Below are 20,273 nucleotides of genomic sequence, written 5' to 3'. Positions count from 1 at the left end.
CAAAAAGCCATCTCAATTCAGCGGACATGTAAAGGGAACTGTGAAGTTTGATGGAAATTTACAGAGGAAATTCGGCTGGTTGTGATGACTGATGACAGTCCTGCTGTGAGGCCTTTTATATGTTAATGACTAGCAATTGTGAATGAAAGGTGTTAGGTGCTTCAAGCTTGCTGTGTTTTCAGCGTACACAGGAAGGCAAATGACTGAAAGTTTGGCTTATTGTAGGCTACAGCGAACTACATTACTGTACATACAAACATGCTAAAATAAACACCCTGAAATTAAAAATAGTTAACCAAACAGTGGTGATAATTAACTCAAGAATAACGAAATTTTATTTTACTTGACATTTTTGACAGACATTACAGAAAAAAAATATGATTTTAAAATTAAGAGATTTATCTATATTTTTTTTTATTATTTTTTTTCTTATGTACATTTTCAACACATACAATGTTACCATTGTGCTGACACAATAGTTCATTTAAATGGCTAATGGGTCATTCATAACAACTGCCTAATGCATTTGGTCAGTAGCCATGATCACTTGGTCAAGAAATGTCAATCAAACTGTATTGCAGAAAATCACATACATTTTATAATTATCCTTTTTTTTATTTTTATTTTTATTTATTTTTTTACAAAGTACGGGTATTAAAGAAATCGTATGCAAACAATTTAATCTGTCCAATTAAAAAGATTTACTGTACAGTACAGTAGTAAAACCAAATTAAAAAGTTAATAAAATAATAAAATAAAGTAAAAGCAGATGAATAAAGTTCAACAAATAACAAATAAAATAATCTGGTGTGTCCATTAAAAAACCAACAATATGAAAACTTTAGGAATCATATAGGCCTAAATCTCAACCATTGTGCACAGTGGTATTACTACTAATACCTTCTTTTTTTGTCTGGCTTAACTGCACAGATGAATTACTAAGTACACATCTGCCTGCAATACTTTCTACAAGTAGAAACACTGCTGCCACAGGGCTCCCAAAAAATGACTGACTGGATGAGGGTGCAACCATGTTACCTTTACAATAACATGCTGTTAGGTCAATTGTTCTGCAACGTGTATCTTTTTCCTAAGCAGTAACGTTGAGGTGTTCAACAGCTTTTTTTGCAACCACCCCTGCTAAAAAGTCCAGCTTCACCTGTATGCTATTCCCATGCTGGTCTAGGCTGGTTATGCTGGTTTGGTGCTGGTCTAGCTGGTGGACCAGCAAAGACATGCTTTTCACCATCAAAAACTAGCTGGTATAGCTGCCTGACCAGCATGGTCATTCTGATTAAGCTAGTTTAAAAGCCTGGTGCAGACACCAGCACACTATCATCCCATGCTGGCTGACCAGCACCCAAAACACAACATAAGCTGGTGACCAGCAATCCTGGTTATTTCAGCTGCAAAGGCTTTAAGGTGTGTGTCTATACAGAAAAGACTTTAAAAAATAAACCTACTCTGAGAAATATTTACTGGAGAAACAAGTGTAACAACTAGCCCAGTCTCCCATTGTTAACTATTCATGATAGCTGGCTCTCTGGTGCAGTCAAAACATCCTTGAGCTGAACATGCTCAAAACGGTGGAGATGATTGTGAACTTTAGGAGGAACACCCCAACACTGACCCCCCTCACCATTCTAAACAGCACTGTGGCAGCAGTGGAGTCATTCAGGTTCCTGGGCACTACCATCTCACAGGACCTGAAGTGTGAGACACACATTGACTCCATTGTGAAAAAGGCCCAGCAGAGGTTGCACTTCCTTCGCCAGCTGAGGAAATTCAACCTGCCACAGGCGCTGCTGATACAGTTCTACTCAGCAGCCACTGAGTCTGTCCTCTGCACTTCAGTAACTGTCTGGTTTAGTGCAGCTATGAAATCAGATATCAGAAGACTACAGAGTTCAGTTTGGACTGCTGAGAGGATTATTGGATGCCCCCTGCCCTCCCTTCAAGAACTGTACACTTCCAGAGTGAGGAAAAAGGCTGGAAAAATCTCTCTGGAACTCACTCGCCCATTGTTTACAAGAGAAACTTGCACAGACCATAGACCAAGCGCCGTTCACAAACCAAAACAGTCCAAAACAATTTCAATATAAAATAAAATAAAAAATCATTTCCAAATAATAATAATAAAAAAAAGCAAATGTAAACAATGACGCGCTTCCTGACTCCTCCTCCACGTGACCTTACCAACGAGCTTACGTCATCCCTCTCATGAGCGCACGTCACAGATGTACGGAAGTGAACATTTGTAGTTAAAAATTATATAAGTATTGTTTCTCAAAATAATCAATCGTTTGGGTTCAGAAGAACTTTATTTATCAACTGGAGTCGTGTGGATTATTTTGATGCACCCTAAATATGCATTTTGGACCGTCAAAAAATGGAGTACATTCACTTGCATTGTTTAGAGGATGAGGCCTGAAATGAAATCCTAAAAGTCTTAAATTTTGTTTTGATGAAGAAAGAAACTCAGATTCAGCTTGGATGGCCTGAGGGCGAGTAAATTATCAGCAAATTTTCATTTTTGGTGAACTATTCCTTTAAGGGAATTACTTAACATGGCAACAAATGGCCATAACACGGAAGGAATCGTCAGTCACTATACATCTGAAATGGAATATAATCGGATGTATACAGGCCTGTGGAATTTGAGACTCTAGGCCAGTAAATTTCTGAATACTTCCGAAATTCAGCGGTTTATACAGGAGTCTACTGGTCTGGATACAGCTCTTTTCATGCAGTGGACAGTGCTGGGCGATATGGGCAAAAATATTATCACGATATTCTTTTTCATTTTGTTCGATATTGATATTTATCACGATATACACTACATGGCCAAAAGTTTGTGGACGCCATATGTGCTTGATGAACATTTGATTTCAAAACTTTAGGCATCAATTTCCCCCTTTGCTGTAATAACAGCTTCCACTCTTTTGGGAAGGCTTTCGACTATACTGTATGTAGTAACACGGCTGCAGGGATTTGCTCTCATTCAGACACAAGGCTATCAGTGAGGTCAGGAACTGATGTTGGTCGATGGGGCCTGACTTACAGTTGCTGTTCCAGTTCACCCCAAACGTGATCAGTGGGGTTCAGGTCTGGGCTTTGGCAGGCCAGTCAATTTCTTCCATGCCAGACACAGTAAACCATTTCTTTATGGACCTCACTTTGTTCACAGGGGCATTGTCATGCTGGAACAGAAGAGGGCTATCCCCAAACAGTTGCCACAAATTTGGAAGCACACAAAGCCCAAGCCATTACATAAAGAAACATTAAGATTTTTCTTTACTGGACTTAATGGAGTAACCAAATTCGTTAATAGAAGGGGGTGTCCACAAACTTTTGGCCATATCACATTCACATTTGCACATTGCACATTTTTTTGAATTGCCAAGTTAGCAGAAGAAGAAAGAAAAATCCTAAACAGTCAAAATGGTCTATACAAAATTACATTGGGAGCCCAGAGACAGTCAAAGCAGTGGTGTTTGAGGGAACTTCTACCAAAATATTAAAATATTTTATAGAGTTTATCAACGGAGTTCAGTTGGATATGAATGTTAAAAGATAATTTGTTAGTTCTGAAGCATAATGTCAGCATTTAATTTTTACATTCAAATAATTTTTATATTTCGTTACATTCAGATACCCAAGTATGGGGGCATAGAAGCCCTTGTGACTGAGAAATGATACTGTATGGGGGTTCAGGGGTATCCCCTGAGAGAAAATTTAGAAAATGTAAAAGTCTGAATGGACCATTTTTATATTTTCATTAAAGTGATAAAGAGATAATGACATCTGATTTTTCACAAATTAGAACAGAATCTATTCGTTTATTATTAAAGGCTCGTAACATGCTGCTTAATAAAGCTTAATTTAGAAGGAAAAATGTTATGGTCTAAAGGCGCTCTGGAACCACCTTAACTTTTGCGGCTACTCATGTCTTCTCACATGCGGGGGAAAAAAGGCAACGCGTGCAGAGTGGGATAGGGCATAAATGAAGCGTGTTCAGTACTAGAGAAAAATATTGATTGCCAAACCTGTCCTGGAGGCACCCCAGCACTACACATTTTGGATATCGCCCTAATCAAACACACCTGATTCAACTCATCAGCCCATTAGTAGTAATCAAAGATCTGATAAGGGTGTCAAAAAAGGGAGACGTACAAAATGTGCAGTTTTGGGGTGCCTCCAGGACTGGTTTGGGAAAAACTGGCATAGATAATCGGAAGATTTTCCAGATAATTATCGATATATATATATATATTGGGATTTTTTCAAATATAAATAGGGCTGCTCGTTGCACAGTAGTCTTTGTCTCTTCAGACATATTTCTCAACACAACTTTAATAAAGTGTGAGCGGGCAGGGTAAATTAAGTGGGGGGGGGGTGTCACACACCGGACGTGTCTGGCAGACGACATGGTGCGTTCTATAATTAGAAACAATTATTTATTTTCTACAAAATGTATGCTCACACCACCAACGCTCAGCATCAACATTCTGCAGCGCCACAAAGCGCAACTCGCACAGTTTTCCATTAAATTCGACCCAAATCATTATTAAGAGACAAAGAGTATTTACTCTAGCCATCAATGGATGATGTATTGTGAACATGCATCTTTCATATAGCCTACACAATGTATTATCAGTTAAAAGTATGTCATTTTGTGGTTAGACAGCTTGAATGAAAGACCTAATCAAGGCTACATAAAGAGAAATTGCATAATAAGCATCAGCATTTCGAATCAATTAGTTTGCACAGTTACAAAAGTTTCAATAAATTGCAAACTCATCGTCACTTTGTTCATTCTTGAAGTCCCAAAACTTTAGTAACTTTGGACTACCATAACCTGTGCTGCTTCAGCTCATCCTGTGTGTGTGTGTGTGTGTGTGTGTGTGTGTGCTTCAGTAAATGGTATATCACCCTCTTGTGGTCTCCCAATGCTATCACGCCAGACTTTTAAACAGAGGCCAACTGAGTGTATTGTAAAGCACACAAATTGGGCTTCTAATTTAAATGTCGGCTAATTTTATTATATCGATGCCTCAAAAATATATCAATAAAATAACGTGCTGATCAATAATTGATGTCGATATTTTATGACATCCCTAACAGGAACCATTAACATTTAGTTTCATTAATGGTTCCTGAATGCAAATTGTTCCTTTGATGTGGAGAAAACGCAGTTCGAAAATACTCTGATAATATTTCTTTCAGCTCTACTCAGCTGCGTGACCAGTGTAGTCCGTTTCCGACACTTATGAAACGGTTCTTTTTAATGGCTAAAAAAAAAATACAGCATGACCAGTGTAGTTCGATTCCTGACAATTATGAAACGTTTCATTTTAGTATATCAAAAACCAGTATAGTTCGATTTCCGAAAGAATTAAGAGAAGTCGGAACCAAAATTGTTAAATTCTTTTCAATTCCCATCCCTGCATCAAAAGCTCTAGTGTGAAAGCGCTAGAGGTAGACCAATATCTGTAATTGGTTTTACCGATCAGTTTTACTGATTAATCAGTGCCGATAGTTGCTTTTTGGAACTATCTGTTATCTGCAAATATCAATGCTGATAGTTGCTGATTGTTTTTTATCATTTATCATTATTCATTTTGGACTCTTTGTCTTTGCCCTTCATAGTAAAGAAAGAATAATTTTTTATTATTATTATTATTATTATTCTATAAAATGATTTTAAAAACTATCTGCTGATTAATCGGTTATCTGCCTTTCCCACCACCTTAGCTATCGGTATCGGCAAAATCCACTATCGATCAACCTCTAGAAAGCCCCTTAAACTTTGGCCTCAATCTGAACTTACTGAACTGCAAAATGGGAGACCTGTGTTACTTCTCTAAAATGGTCAAATTTTACGGATTTTATGGTATTGCCTTAAGACTCAAACTCACCTGTGCTGTTGGTGTGATCTTAATCCTTGCTTGTTCTCATCACTGTGAGCAATGGAGATCTTGGAGGTCATTGTGGCATCTGTTTTGGTCTTTCCCTCATAATTGTTCCCTTCTCCTTGCTCACTCAGAGCATTGGTATCTTTATTGGACTTAATGCTCAGTTCAGAGGAAACATCTGTGTTCTTCTGCTCAAAGCTGGGCACTGCATTTGATGTGTCTGTTGTTTCCCGATGTCTCTTTGTGCACTTGGATGAACTTTCCTCTAGGTTGGCAAACCGCTCCGCCAGCTCACGCTTTCTCTCGGCCTTGTACCGGGCGATACGTTCAGCTTTGGAGTCCAGAGAAGAGGATCCTTGCAAAGAGTCCAGAGCATCCATCATCTCTTACTCCAGAAAAGCAATTACACTTCCTTTGAATGTGTAATAAGCTACAAAACGGAGAAGTTCACTGCTCCAGTGGTGACAGTGGGTGTTCCTGTTTACTTCTCAGTGGACAATGAGCTTGCCAGTACCATTGCACTGTTGAGAGAGACAAACTGAGTCATTGCTACGGAGTTGCTTGAATTTAAAAAAGCCTTTGTTTAATTAATGAATGGAATAGGATATAATACAATACAAAAAGAAAACAGGATGTTTCTCTGCAAATCGAATATAAAACACTGGCACAATCACTAACACAACTATACTCTAATACATACTACAGCAAGTTTTTTTGTCAGCCAAGTTCTTTGAAAGAAAGCCTACAAAGAAGTGCAGTGATCAAGCTGAAAGAAAACACACAGGGCTCAAACACCGTGCCCATATTGCTCTGATTCTCATATTACCCTAAATAGCCCCAGAGAAAGATGGAGAGAGAGATAGAAGAGTGAGAGAGAGATTAGCACCAGAGTGCACTCAACACACCTGGTCTGTGAAATCCGTTCTTACAGAACATCGCCATGACCAAATTGCTTGTATTGCAAAAGAAGTCTTTCACCATAGATATTTTTGTACATTTGTTTTCATTCTACGTACATCCAAATGCACCATCTACAAGCCTAACCATGTCAGCATCAATGCTCTACTTCAGCGAGTTCAGCATTAAGCATCATAAGAATGTGTGTGTGTGTGTGTAAAAAATATTATCTCTCAATTTTTGAGCCTTTTTGGACAATATTTGATATATAGACACTTACTGAGCACTTTATTAGAAACAACTGTACACCTAATTATTTGTGCAATTATATTATCAGTCAATCATTTGGCAGCAGTGCAATGCATAAAATAATGCAGATACGGATCAGGACCTTCAGTTAATGTTCACATCAACCATCAAAATGGGGGAAAAATGTGATCTCAGTGATTTCGACCGTGGCATGATTGTTGGTGCCAGACAGGCTGGTATGAGTATTTCTGTAACTGCTGATTTCCTGGGATTTTCACGCACACGTTTACTCAGAATGGTGCCAAAAACAAAAAACATCCAGTAAGTGGCAGATCTGCGGATGGAAACACCTTGCTGATGAGGGAGGTCAACAGAAAATGGCCAGTTTGGTTCGAGCTGACAGAAAGGCTACAGTTATTCAGATAACCGCTCTGTACAAGGTCGAACCTTGAGGCGGATGGGCTACAACAGCAGAAGACCACATTGGGCACTTTATTAGGACCATAGTGTTCCTAATAAAGGGCTAAGTGAGTGTATGTCCATATTTATGTATAAGCTCTGAAATAGCTTTTGTTCCAGGTGATTTTTGTTTTGTTTTTTTTAATCAGAAGAACCAACAAAAAGAAAAACAGAGTAAAAATCTAATTTAAAAAAGCATGTTTTTCCACCCAGTTTTTCACTAAACGAACATAAGGAAGAGTGATATGTACAGTATAATTTCCATTTATATGCATCAATATAACAATACAGTGCCTATAAAATGTATTCACCCCCCTTGGATGTTTTTATATTTTATTGTTTTCAAATATTTAATCGTAGAGAACTTCATTTGGCTATTTTGACACTGAGCAACAGAAAAAGACTTTCATATCAAATTCAAAACACATTTCTACCAATTAGTCTAAAGTTATAAAAAAAAATATGAAACACAAAATAATTTGTCGCATAAGTATTCACCCCCTTTATGTCAGTACGTAGTAGATGCACCTTTGGCAGCAATTACAGCCTTGAGCCTATGTGGATAGGTCTCTTTCAACTATTACAACTGGACACTTTTTCCCCATTCTTCTGTGCAAAACTGCTCAAGCTCTGTCAAGCTGCGTGAGGATTGTGATTGCACAGATTTTTACAAGTCTATCCACAGATTCTCAATTGGGCTGAGGTCTGGACTCTGACTCGGTCACTCGTGGACATTAACATTGTTGTTTTGAAATCATTCTTGTGTAGCTTTGGCTGTATGCTTGGGATCTTTGTCTTGCTGGAACAAAAATCTTCTCCCAAGTCTCAGTTCTCTTGCAGACTGCTTCAGGGTTTCCTCCAGGATTTCCCTGTATTTTGCAACATTCATTTTACCCTCTACCTTTGCAAGCCTTCCAGGACCTAATGCAGAGTAGTATCCCCACAGCATGATGCGCTACCACCACCATGCTTCACGGTGGGGATGGTGTATTTTTGATTATGTGCAGTGTTTGGTTCACACCAAACAAAGCATCTAGTTTGATAGCCAAAAAGCTCCATTTTGGTCTCATCAGACCATAGAATCTTTTTCCAGCTGAAATCAGAGTCTCCCCCATGCCTCCTGGCAAACTCTAGCCGAGATTTCATATGTGTTTTTTCAATAATGGCTTTCTCCTTGCCACTCTCCCATAAAGCTGTGACTGATAAAGAACCAGGCCAACAGTTGTCCCATTCTTGCACGGTCACTCAATTTTTGAGGACGACCTGCTCTAGGTATATTTACTGCTGTGCCATACTTTTTCCATTTTTTAATTATTGAATTCAAAGTACTCTAAGGCATGTTCATGGACAACATTTCTTGTATCCATGCCCTGATTTATGTTTATCAACAACATGAATTTGCTTGAAATGTTCTTTTGTCTTCATGGTGTTGTTTTTCCCAAGATACTGAGTGACCAGTAAGTGGACCTTCCAGAGACAGGTGTATTTATACTAAAATAAATACATATGTATGCAATAAATTATTTTGTGGTTAATATTTGTTATAAATTTAGACTAATTGGTAGAATTTTTTTTAACTTTGATATGAAAGAGTCTTTTTCTGTTGCTCAGTGTCAAAAAAGTCATATGAAGTTCAATATGATTAAATATTTAAAAACAATAAAATATAAAAACTTCCAAGTGGGGTGAATATTTTTTTATAGGCACTGTATAATACTAGTAATACTAAATGACAATATTTACCTACATATATGTATATTTTTATAGATGCAAGATGCTATGCAGGTGTGATGATGCAGGTGTAATGATGCAAATAAAGTGATTAATCACAATTTTGAATCGATTTTATTGAAGCAGACAGTTTGACTGAACGGATTCACAGAAATGAATCAAACTGACCAACTCTAACACCATTTTCGTCGCTAAAGTTTAAGGCCATATCGACACAAATACGATTTCGTTTGAAAACACATTAATTTGCCATGTTTACACATCTCATTCACATTGGAATGACGTTCCAAAAACAGAGCATTAAAAATGCTCTCCGTTACCGCACACTTTGGAAAACAATGACGTTAGCAAACTGAAAATGTTTTTAAACAAAAACGGATTAATGTGGATGTGGCCTAAATCTGACACGCTGTAAAAACATCTGTCTTAACGCTTTCATACAAACCAGTCGCAAGACAAGTAAGTCACAAAACTAGTCTAATGACATGCTCTTTAGTAGGGCTGTGCTGATAATACATCGATATATCGCTAACTTCTCTAACAATATTGTATTGATACTTTAGATCCCTGCATCAATATTTTTTTCCATCCATTTGTGAATTCATACCACGTTTTAATAACGAAGCAGGTTGTCTAAATAAGCGTACACTCTGTGGCAGCATTTCTCGGTCAGAGACGCTTGATGCGCAAAAGATAAACCGAACTCATAGATTCACACTTTCTCTAGCATACAGAGTCTCTCTTACATGTTTGGGTTTCAATCATGTTCCATTAGAGCGCAACAGTCTGGTTCTGGAAGTAAAAACCCCATAAATGTATCCAATAGACTAATTGATTTTCAATGATAATATATTAACCTTTAAAGACAGACCTACCGTGAGCTACAAAGTTGTTCATCGATGGTATATGCTTACGTTGAAGCCATCCGTCTGCATTATTTCAACTTCATTGTTTAAAAATGTATTTGTATTTGACAGCGGAATTCACGGTAAACAACTACATTACCCATGGTACAGCAGAGAAAGATCCACCAGAGAACCGCGGCCAACGAAACCCGCGAAACGTGCCTTGGAGCGACTGCACGCTCCCATGGCACACTGTGAATGACGTAATCAAGTTGGTCTCCCATCATCTTTAAACTACTTATATATTTGTACATATCAGAATTTTTTGCAATAAACGTAAAATATATTGTTTCTATACTTCTAATCAACAACCTAAAATCAATAGTTTTAGAAATTCCCATTGTTTTTTATTCAATTACATTCAAGCCCTCATGAAAGACGGTGAGTACAGTCTTGTACCTTTGTCTTTATGTCTGATTTTCAAACTATTATGCCTTAAAACAAAGTTTGTGATGTTGATTCTACTCGGAGCTGGTTGGTTTGGTTCATGGCTCACAACTCTTTTATGAAAGATTTTATAAAAAGTCTATGGAAGAAATGAGTGGGGAAAATACTTCTGGAACCCAGACGGCTGAAAAAGTGGAAGGATACAGTTGTGCTCTATTATGATATTGTGATATATCACGATATATTGAATCATGACATATGTATTGAATATGTATCGTATCATGAGGTGGCTGGCAATACCTCACCCTACTCTTAGCAAACTTAAGGTCAAATAAAAAGCGCATTAAAATCATGATATTCACAATGTTACTTCATGTTATACTGCCAACCAAATTAATGCAAATATATTGAAAATGTTCAAAATATCGCCCAAGCCTAGTCTGTAAACAATACAGTATGTGATTAAGGTTAGACGTTGCTAAGAAACAGAAAGAATTATGAGCTGGTGTGGGTGTGTTTGTATTAGTGGGGGTTTGGAGGCAATCGGGGAAGTTAGCACAGCTCTTCTGGATTTCTGCTGCGGGGTGCAGGGGTTAATGGGCCACATCTGGGACCTCACATTTAATAGCTTCCACACTGGGAGAAACAGAGAGAGAGCAGGAGGACGAGAGAGAGAAAGGCAGGGAAAAACAACATGAATCAGAATCAGAATAAGCTTTATTGCCAAGTATGCTTACAGATACAAGGAATTTGTCTTGGTGACAGGAGCTTCCAGTACATAACTATTCAAAAAACAGCAACAAGACTTTTAAAAAAATAATTAAAATTGAATAAAAAAATAGATTAATATTGAAAAGAAATATATATATATATATATATATATATATATATATATATATATATATATATATACATATATATATATATATATATATATACAGAATACACAATAGACAATATATATATATATATATATATATATATATATATATATATATACTATATATACACACACACACACACACACATATATGAATATATATACACACACACACACGTAGTGCAAATCTAAATACAAATCGGTTATGTACAGTGCAAGGGAATGTAATGGCAGAAGAGGCAGAATGTGTTGGATAATATAAATAGACTAAGCTGTGTATTGCACATTAATTACTGCTCAAAGGGGCAGTTTTAACTGTTCATGAGATGGATAGCCTGGGGGAAAAAACTGTTCCTGTGCTCAGAGCTCTGAAGCATCGGCCAGAAGGCAACAGTTCAAAAAGGTAGTGGTCTGGGTGAGTGGGGTCCAGAGTGATTTTTCCAGCCTTTTTCCTCACTCTGGAAGTGTCCCTTGAAGGGGGGGCAGGGGGCAACCAATAATCCTCTCAGCAATCCAAACTGTACTTTGTAGTCTTCTGATGTCTGATTTCGTAGCTGCACTAAACCAGACAGTTATTGAAGTGCAGAGGACAGACTCAAAGACCGCTGAGTAGAACTGTATCAGCAGCGCCTATGGCAGGTTGAACTTCCTCAGCTGGCGAAGGATGTACAAACTCTGCTGGGCCTTTTTTTGCAATGGAGTCAATGTGGGTCTCCCACTTCAGGTCCTGTGAGATGGTAGTGCCCAGGAACCTGAATGACTCCACTGCTGCCACAGTGCTGTTTAGAATGGTGAGGGGGGGACAGTGTTGGGGGGTTCCTCCTAAAGTCCACAATCATCTCCACCGTTTTGAGCGTGTTCAGCTCAAGGTTGTTTTGACTGTACCAGACAGCCAGCTGTTCAACCTCCCTTCTGTATGCAGACTCATCGTCATCTCGGATGAGGCCGATGACAGTGGTGTCGTCTGCAAACTTCAGGAGCTTGACAGAGGGATCCTTGACGATGTAGTCATTGGTGTAGAGGGAGAAGAGTAGTGGTGAGAGCACACATCCCTGGGGGGCACCAGTGCTGATTGTACAGGTGCTGGAAGTGAATTTCCCCTGTCTCACAAGCTGCTGCCTGTCTGTCAGAAAGCTGGTAATCCACTGACAGATAGACATGGGAACAGAGAGTTGGTGTAATTTATTCTGGAGTATAGCTGGGATGATGGTGTTGAAAGCTGAACTGAAGTCCACAAAAAGGATCCTTGCATGTGTCCCTGGTCTGTCCAGATGTTGCAGGATATGATGCAATCCCATGTTGACTGTATCATCCACAGACCTGTTTGCTCGATAAGCAAATTGAAGGGGATCTAGAAAGGGTCCAGTGATGTCCTTCAGGTGGGCCAACACCAGTCTCTCAAATGACTTCATGACCACAGATGTCAGGGCGACAGGTCTGTAGTCATTAAGTCCTGTGATTTTTGGTTTCTTTGGGATGGGGATGATAGTGGAACGTTTGAAGCAGCATGGGACTTCACACTGCTCCAGTGATTTATTGAAGATCTGTGTGAAGATGGGGGCCAGCTGGTTAGCACAGGATTGAAGACATGCAGGTGAAACTCCATCTGGGCCCCGTGCTTTCCTTATCCTTTGTTTTCGAAAGACGCGGCTCACATCATCTTCACACATCTTAAGTGCAGGTTGAGTAGCAGGAGGGGTGAGGAGGGGGGTTGCAGGAGGTGTTGGTGTTTGTGTGAAGTGAAGGTCAGAGTGGGTGTGGGGTGTGAGATTGGGCCTTTCAAATCTACAGTAGAACACAATCAGGTCGTTAGCCAGTTGTTGGTCCACCACAGGGTTGGGGGTAGGAGTCCTGTAATTCATAAGTTGTTTCATGCCACTCTACACTGATGCAGGGTCGTTAGCTGAAAACTTGTTTTTCAGCTTCTCAGAGTATCTTCTTTTAGCCACTCTGATTCCCTTATTCAGTGTGTTCCTGGCCTGATTGTACAAGACTTTATCCCCACCGCTGTAAGCATCCTCTTTGGCCTGATGAAGCTCCCTGAGTTCCGCTGTAAACCATGGTTTGTCGTTGTTAAATGTTAAATAAGTCCTAGTAGGAATGCACATATCCTCACAGAAACTGATATATGATGTAACAGTATCTGTGAGCTCGTCCAGGTCTGTGGCTGCAGCCTCAAAAACACTCCAATCCGTGCAGTCAAAGCAGGCTTGTAGTTCCAGCTCTGCTTCGTTGGTCCATCTCTTTAAAGTCCTTACTACAGGCTTAGCAGATTTTAATTTCTGTCTGTAGGTTGGAAGAAGATGAACCAGACAGTGATCAGATAGTCCCAAAGCTGCTCTAGGAACAGAGCGATATGCATCCTTTATTGTTGTGTAGCAGTGATCCAGTATATTTCTGTCTCTGGTTGGACATGTAATGTGCTGTTTGTATTTGGGCAGTTCATGTGTGAGGTTTGCTTTGTTAAAATCCCCAAGAATAATAATAACTGAGTCCTGGTATTGTTGTTCTGTGTCTGTGATTTGATCAGCCAGCTGTTGCAGCGCCGCATTCAAACACGCATTTGGCACGATATACACACTCACCAGAATAAACGAGGAAAACTCCCGCGGCGAGTAGAAAGGCTTACAGTTAATAAAGAGCGCTTCCAAATTAACGCTGTTACATCTGTACACCAACATTCACTGATGTAAAAGCATGTTTCACCGCCTCTCATTTTCCCCGTTAACTCCGCGATCGGCTCTGAACAGCTGAAAGCCCGGCAGATGTAATGCGCTGTCCAGAATGCCTTCACTCAGCCAGGTTTCTGCGAAGCACAAGGCAGCAGAGGTTGAAAAGTCCTTGTTTGTGTGGCTGAGGAGATGTAGTTCGTCCGTTTTGTTAGGGAGAGAGCGGAGATTCGCTAGATGAATGCTCGGCAGCGTTGTTCGAAATCCCCGCCGACGGAGTTTGACCAGCATGCCTGCTCGTCTCCCTCGCCTGCGTCTCATAGCGCGTTTAAACAACACAGCCGTGCCTCAGACTAAAATGTCAAACAAAACGTCTGAATATTCAAAATCCGGGAAAAGATTGTCTGGTACATGCTGTCGAATGTTCGGCAGTTCGTCTCTGGTAAAACTGACTGGAAAAAGATTACTAAACACAGGACAAACAAACAAAAACAACAAAACAATAGAAGCACTCCACACTGAGGCGGCCATCCGCGGTGCCATCATGATGTAAATGAAACAAGGCAAAGATAATTGGACATACATCAAGGTCTGGTTACAGATATTCTTCAAATCACCTTTTTGTGTGTGTGTGTCTGTGTGTTAAACTATTACAGCAGGTAAAATGGAAACTCGAACATGTGATTGTCTGAAGTGCTCTAGCAGTAACAGGGCCCAGGAGACATCATAAAATCATGGTATTTTGATGAAAAGCAAAAATGCCTAAAACAACCAAAACTATAACACACAATGCTCCTTCTAAGGGAGTAAATCCTAAAAGAGGCAAAACTGCTCACTTTGACTCTATGATTAGAAGCGCACGTAATTCTACAAGCCATACTGGGGTTCACTGTGTGCTCTTTGCCATTACCTATAAAGGAGTTAAAACCAAGCAGCTCCATCTGAAAAAAAAATAAAATAAATAATAATCCTATGTTGGAAACCAAATCAAGGGGAGAACACATTGAGATATGTAAATATATGAGTAATTTGCAAAGACATTGGCCATATCAGCAGAGCAGAGAATTAAAGGGGCCATACAATTAGAAATACATTTCTTTTGAAAGAAATTAAATGTACTATAACTTTCAGAACTAAAACTGTCATACCTAGCAAAAAATAAGAAAATAAATAAATAAAAAAGACATGTATTGAAACTTGTATTGATTATTGAAGTTGCAAAAACATCTTGTTCTACACTTCTGCAACTTTCTGACAGACAGATGAATACATTCACATATAAATGCAAACATTTGCATGTAAATTACACCTATTCAGCCTATAAGCCAATAAGATGATATACTGTAGGCTAAAATTATGAAAAAAATATCATATGACCCCTTTAACAGCAATAAGCTTCTAAATAACTGCAAGCTCGGTTTTCTTTTCTTATGCAACCAAGCAATCACTGCTTGTACAGACAAGTGATGCCAAAGGCATTTAAAAAAAAAAAAAACTATTTCAAAAGACTGCAAAGAGGTGTACAAATGTAAAGAATATTTCAAAATATAATAATTTAAAAAATATAATTTTTGAAAACAAAAACTTTGGGTTTTTCAAAGAACTTACTGGTAAGAATGGGAAACCTATTTATCTAAATGTCCAAATCCTTATTTATATGTCACAAATTGCCACATTATGTTTGAAACTTTGCCAAAACTCTAATAATAAAAATCTTTAAAGGAATAGTAATATTTCCTTATTGTTTACTCACACTCATGCCATCCCAGATGTGTATTACTTTCTTCTGCAGAACACAAATTTAGATTTTTAGAAGAATATCTCAGCTCTGTAGGTCCATACAATGCAAGCGAATGCATGTATGAAAATGTTGATGCTCCAAAAAGTACATAAAGTCAGCATAAAAGTAATCCACAAGACTCTAGTGGTTACATCTATATCTTCAGGAGTGATATGATAGGTGTGGGTGAGAAAGATCAACATTTAAGTCCATTTTTGCTAGAAATTCTTCTCCCTGTCCAGTAGGGGGCATGAAGTATGTGAATCACCAAAAACACAAGAAGAATGTGAAAGTTAAAGTGGAGGTTGACTGAGCAGGGAGGAGAATTTATACTAAAAAGTGACTAAAATTTTGATCTGTTTCTCACCCACACCTATCTGTTTAGGTGTGAAGACATGGATTTAAGAACTGGAGTCATATGGATTACTTTTATGCTGACCTATGGGATTTTTGGAGCTTCAAAATTTTGGCACCCATTCACTTGCATTGTAATGACCAAAACAAATCTAAGAATTCTTCTAAAAATCTTAATTTGTGTTCTGCTGAAGAAAGAAAGTCATACACATCCAGGATGGCATAAGGGTGAGCAAATGATGAGAGAATTTTCATTTTTGGGTGAACTATTCCTTTAAGAACTGTCTGGATGTTCTTTACCTTTGATCTCTGAAGTCACAATGGAAGAGTGAGGAAGTGCTGTCTAAAAAGCAGCATCCTTGTATTAACCTGAAATCACACTGTAGTCATCAGGACTGCATGTCACATATAGTATTTGGGAATATATAGCATTTATAGCATTGCATAACCAGCTATATGACAGAAAACTATCAGTTAAGCCTTGCCCAGCATTTTCCAGAGGATAAGGGGGAAGAGAAGAGCTTTGGACCACTTTCAACACCAGATTTCTCGATACTGAATCCACAGGCCCAGGCAATATTTTAGTGGTCCAAACAGATTCTGATTCTGATTAATACTGTGATGCTCTACTGTGCAGCAATATTTGAATAAAAAATTATTAGTAGTAAAAATAATTATAATAATAAACTAAATTCTGAGGGTTTGGATTGTGCTATCAGGATCAGTAAAGACGCTCTTCATTAAATAAAAAATAATGCAATGGTATGTTGAAATGTATTTGTTTCGTGAATTCCATGAATTAATTTGATTAGACAGTTTTATTAATGATAAAATGTAATTAAACCTGGAATTCAGAGAAAATAAAACAGAAAACACAGAATTTGGGAAGAAAATCAAATGGACTTCATAGGGCCTTACAATAGGCTTTAACTACATCACATCCATGAACCATGATTTGCTACTTGCTAGTAACTAGTCTCTTGATATTCTCGTTGAGGAGAACAATAGATTAGTCAAAAATCTGTGTAGTGCAAGATGTCAAAATAAAAGTTTTGTCCGTTTTCCCAGAGAAGGACTGCAAATTTTTTATGCATATATATCTGGTCAAAGTCAATGTTTAGTTGTACACTAGCAGCATATAGGTGGCCAAAAACCAAACACACATGGAATGAAAGCCATAAAACTCTAAAGCTGACTATAAAAACAATAATTCTTTAAAAACTAAAGTCACTATCCCACTGAAGTGTTGCCTAAATAAGACATTTTAAAAGCTCAGAATTCCTGTTACCAGTGCCCCTGATATCACCTTCTCAGTCAGGACTAATCTATTTGATCCGAGGGCTAAATCCACTGTCTGACCTGCTCGGCTGGAGGTGCCTTTGGGTGTGATTTGCTTGGAACAGTGAGAGCACCATAGTGATTCATGCTGATTCATGTTTATATGCATATGATGGCAACAAGACATTTGCCTGAATTGTGTTGAAGATTAGCCAACTCCACACAAGCCCAGTGGTTGTACATGAATGATAAATAGCTATCATTAGCATACACCACAAAGGCAAAACAGGAGTGTCAGTTATCATGCTGACAGAATACTGCTTCCAAAGCTCAACGCTGTGGGTGTGAATTTATGTGCTAATGTATTCTGCAACAACAAAACTTTTTTTTCAAATCTGACTGAATGGTGTGAACGGCATTGCTGCAACCATTGTTTGTTGTTGAAATTCTGTTCACAAAAACGCTAACATTGTTGGCAAAACAGTAAAGCATAAAAAAAGATTAGGATATGTCAAGAAGGACTGGGCAGTCACTGAGCCTATGACTACCATCATTCTCAACCAAATACTCCAAAGGTAAATGTAAATTCACCATAGACCACACGGCACAAAGGAAATCCAACATCCCCACTGATAGTTTTTAAAGAGTGAAAGTGTGGCTATGGGGTGAGTGTGTGATAGTGTGTAATCGCTGTGGGTCAGGTGAAAGGAGGCTCAGCGTGCATCATCAGCCTGTAATCCAATAACATTTTCTGACAACTATATTTGCTAAGCTGTGTCTTAGGCCCAAACAATTCCCAGTGAAAGTCAGCACCAGCACTGTGCCTCACCTTGTACTCATTACACTGAATAAATTTGGGAGTGCTGGTATAATACACACCAGCCACTCGATGAGGGGGAAAAGAAATATGGCTCTCATTAAACAAAAGCCTTCTGATAGAAGGTCTGCACAAGCCCTGTATTTCAAGAAAATAACCTGCAGTTAAATAAACACATTAGGGATGGGAGATGGCTTACGATATTATATACGTAGATACCTGGGTCACGATACGACAGTGCCGAATTCTCAGGGCCAGTAAAGCCTTCTTTGCTGGCCTAACATGCCAAATAAATAAATATTATTCATCCTTTCATTCTCAATCACCTTTTTGCCTATGTATTGTTAATCGCTTTTCAATCTTAATTAATCTACAAACAAATAGAGAAAAACGAAAAGTTTATCCATCAGAATTTATTCCTTGATGCTTACAAGCAAAGTGTGACAACCGTTTCACAAATCGCATGCCCAAATCCGAAACAGCGTGTAAGTTTGAGCTCCACCCCGTCAGGCCTTCAGAATTTCTTCAGAATCCCTCAACAGTGCGAATTAATGGGCAACTAAAGTCAGACTGTCAGATTCATCAGCCATTTTTTTTTTAATGTCGTTTCATGTTCTGGCTTTCGTGCGTGGACGTGTTTTTAAAATGTCAATTGGTATTATTAGTTAGCTGCGACATAATGTATGATGCCCAAAGGCATAGGGTGTCTAATTCATTGTGAAACTGTGTTTTATTAATGGCATGAATCACACTGAAGGCCTAGACTTTAAATGCACAGCCCGCCACTACGATACGATAATATTAGGATTCTTTATATTTACTGTAAAACTGTGATATATTGCAACCTTTACTCACTTTGCTTTGGACTTCAGTGCTTTGCACCACTATATTTTTAGCGTGTTCGTAATTTGAATTTTGGTTGGATTTGGAACTTGTTGAGAGCTTGCTGAACTAATGCTATGTATGTTTCACTTTCTTACAGACTTGCTCTAATGTCAGTAACCCCAAAAATATTCATGTGAAAAACTAAGAATATTGACTAGGGTAAAAATATCGATTTCCCGATGCATCGCGATCTTCATTTGAACAATCTCGATATCGATTCTTAAATCCCAAGATATATTACGCTATGCGCACCCTTCACTACAATGAGAGGAAATCACTCGCATTTGCAACCAAATTTCGTGCCATGCAACTAAAAATCTATATATTGAAAAAGACTGAAACTAAAAGACGATGCTGTGCCGACTATATTGGATCCGACAGTAATGTCGCACCACACAAGTGTGAGTAACTGTTTTTATTACGTGGTCACTATTGCTTTGTCTGTTATTACAGATCGTTTGATATGTACTGAGTATTTATGCGTTTTTAACCTAAATCACAGCAGCAAAATGATGAAAAACTAATAAAATTAATTAGTAAAATTTATATTTTCATATTGTACCTAGTTAGAAGGTCCCCTGTATAATTAACAGTATTAGCTGGGAGAGCATGTATTTCATATGTAGGCAAAAGGGACATTATAACTGAAATATACCCATATGAATCGATATCGAATCGAAAGCTTGTGAATCGGAATCGAAAAATCTGTATCAATACCCAGCCCTAATACTGATACAGTATTATGAGGTAAAATATGAAAATACTTAAAATTAGCAAGGCACCGATGCGTCGGCCGATCATCAATAACAGAAAATTAAAAAATATTATCTGCTGTCACACCTGAAACTTTTGCCCTAGCAGCCACCAGAGGTCACTAGGTATTTAAGAGACTTTTAGTATGAAGTTTTGTTTACCTTCTTGTGTCTCTGTTCCTGGTTCCTGCCCTGATTGTTCCCAGCTGTTTCTCGTTTACCTTGTTTGCCCCAAAGTATTTAATGGCCTTGTGTTTGCTTGTGTCTTTGCAAGTTGTTGTTTCCTGTTACCCCCCATGGATGTGATATTTGTTC

At 38.4% G+C, this 20,273-nt stretch overlaps 1 protein-coding gene across 3 annotated transcripts in view; it reads right to left on the bottom strand.

The window, feature by feature from the left end:
- The window catches only part of LOC127423278 (supervillin-like), a 95,009-nt gene that overhangs the window by 61,129 nt on the left and 13,607 nt on the right, over positions 1-20,273 (bottom strand). For all 3 annotated transcript variants that reach the window (XM_051667441.1, XM_051667443.1, XM_051667442.1), the window contains exon 2: positions 5,919-6,436. In XM_051667441.1, the coding sequence (XP_051523401.1) occupies positions 5,919-6,298 (380 nt within the window). In that variant the 5' untranslated portion in view covers positions 6,299-6,436. The remainder of the gene's footprint in view (positions 1-5,918; positions 6,437-20,273) is intronic.

Source organism: Myxocyprinus asiaticus, chromosome 32 (genome assembly GCF_019703515.2).
Source record: "Myxocyprinus asiaticus isolate MX2 ecotype Aquarium Trade chromosome 32, UBuf_Myxa_2, whole genome shotgun sequence".
NCBI lineage: Eukaryota > Metazoa > Chordata > Actinopteri > Cypriniformes > Catostomidae > Myxocyprinus > Myxocyprinus asiaticus.
The sequence above is the reverse complement of the archived record's forward strand: the minus strand, read 5'-3'. Positions and strand labels throughout refer to the sequence as shown.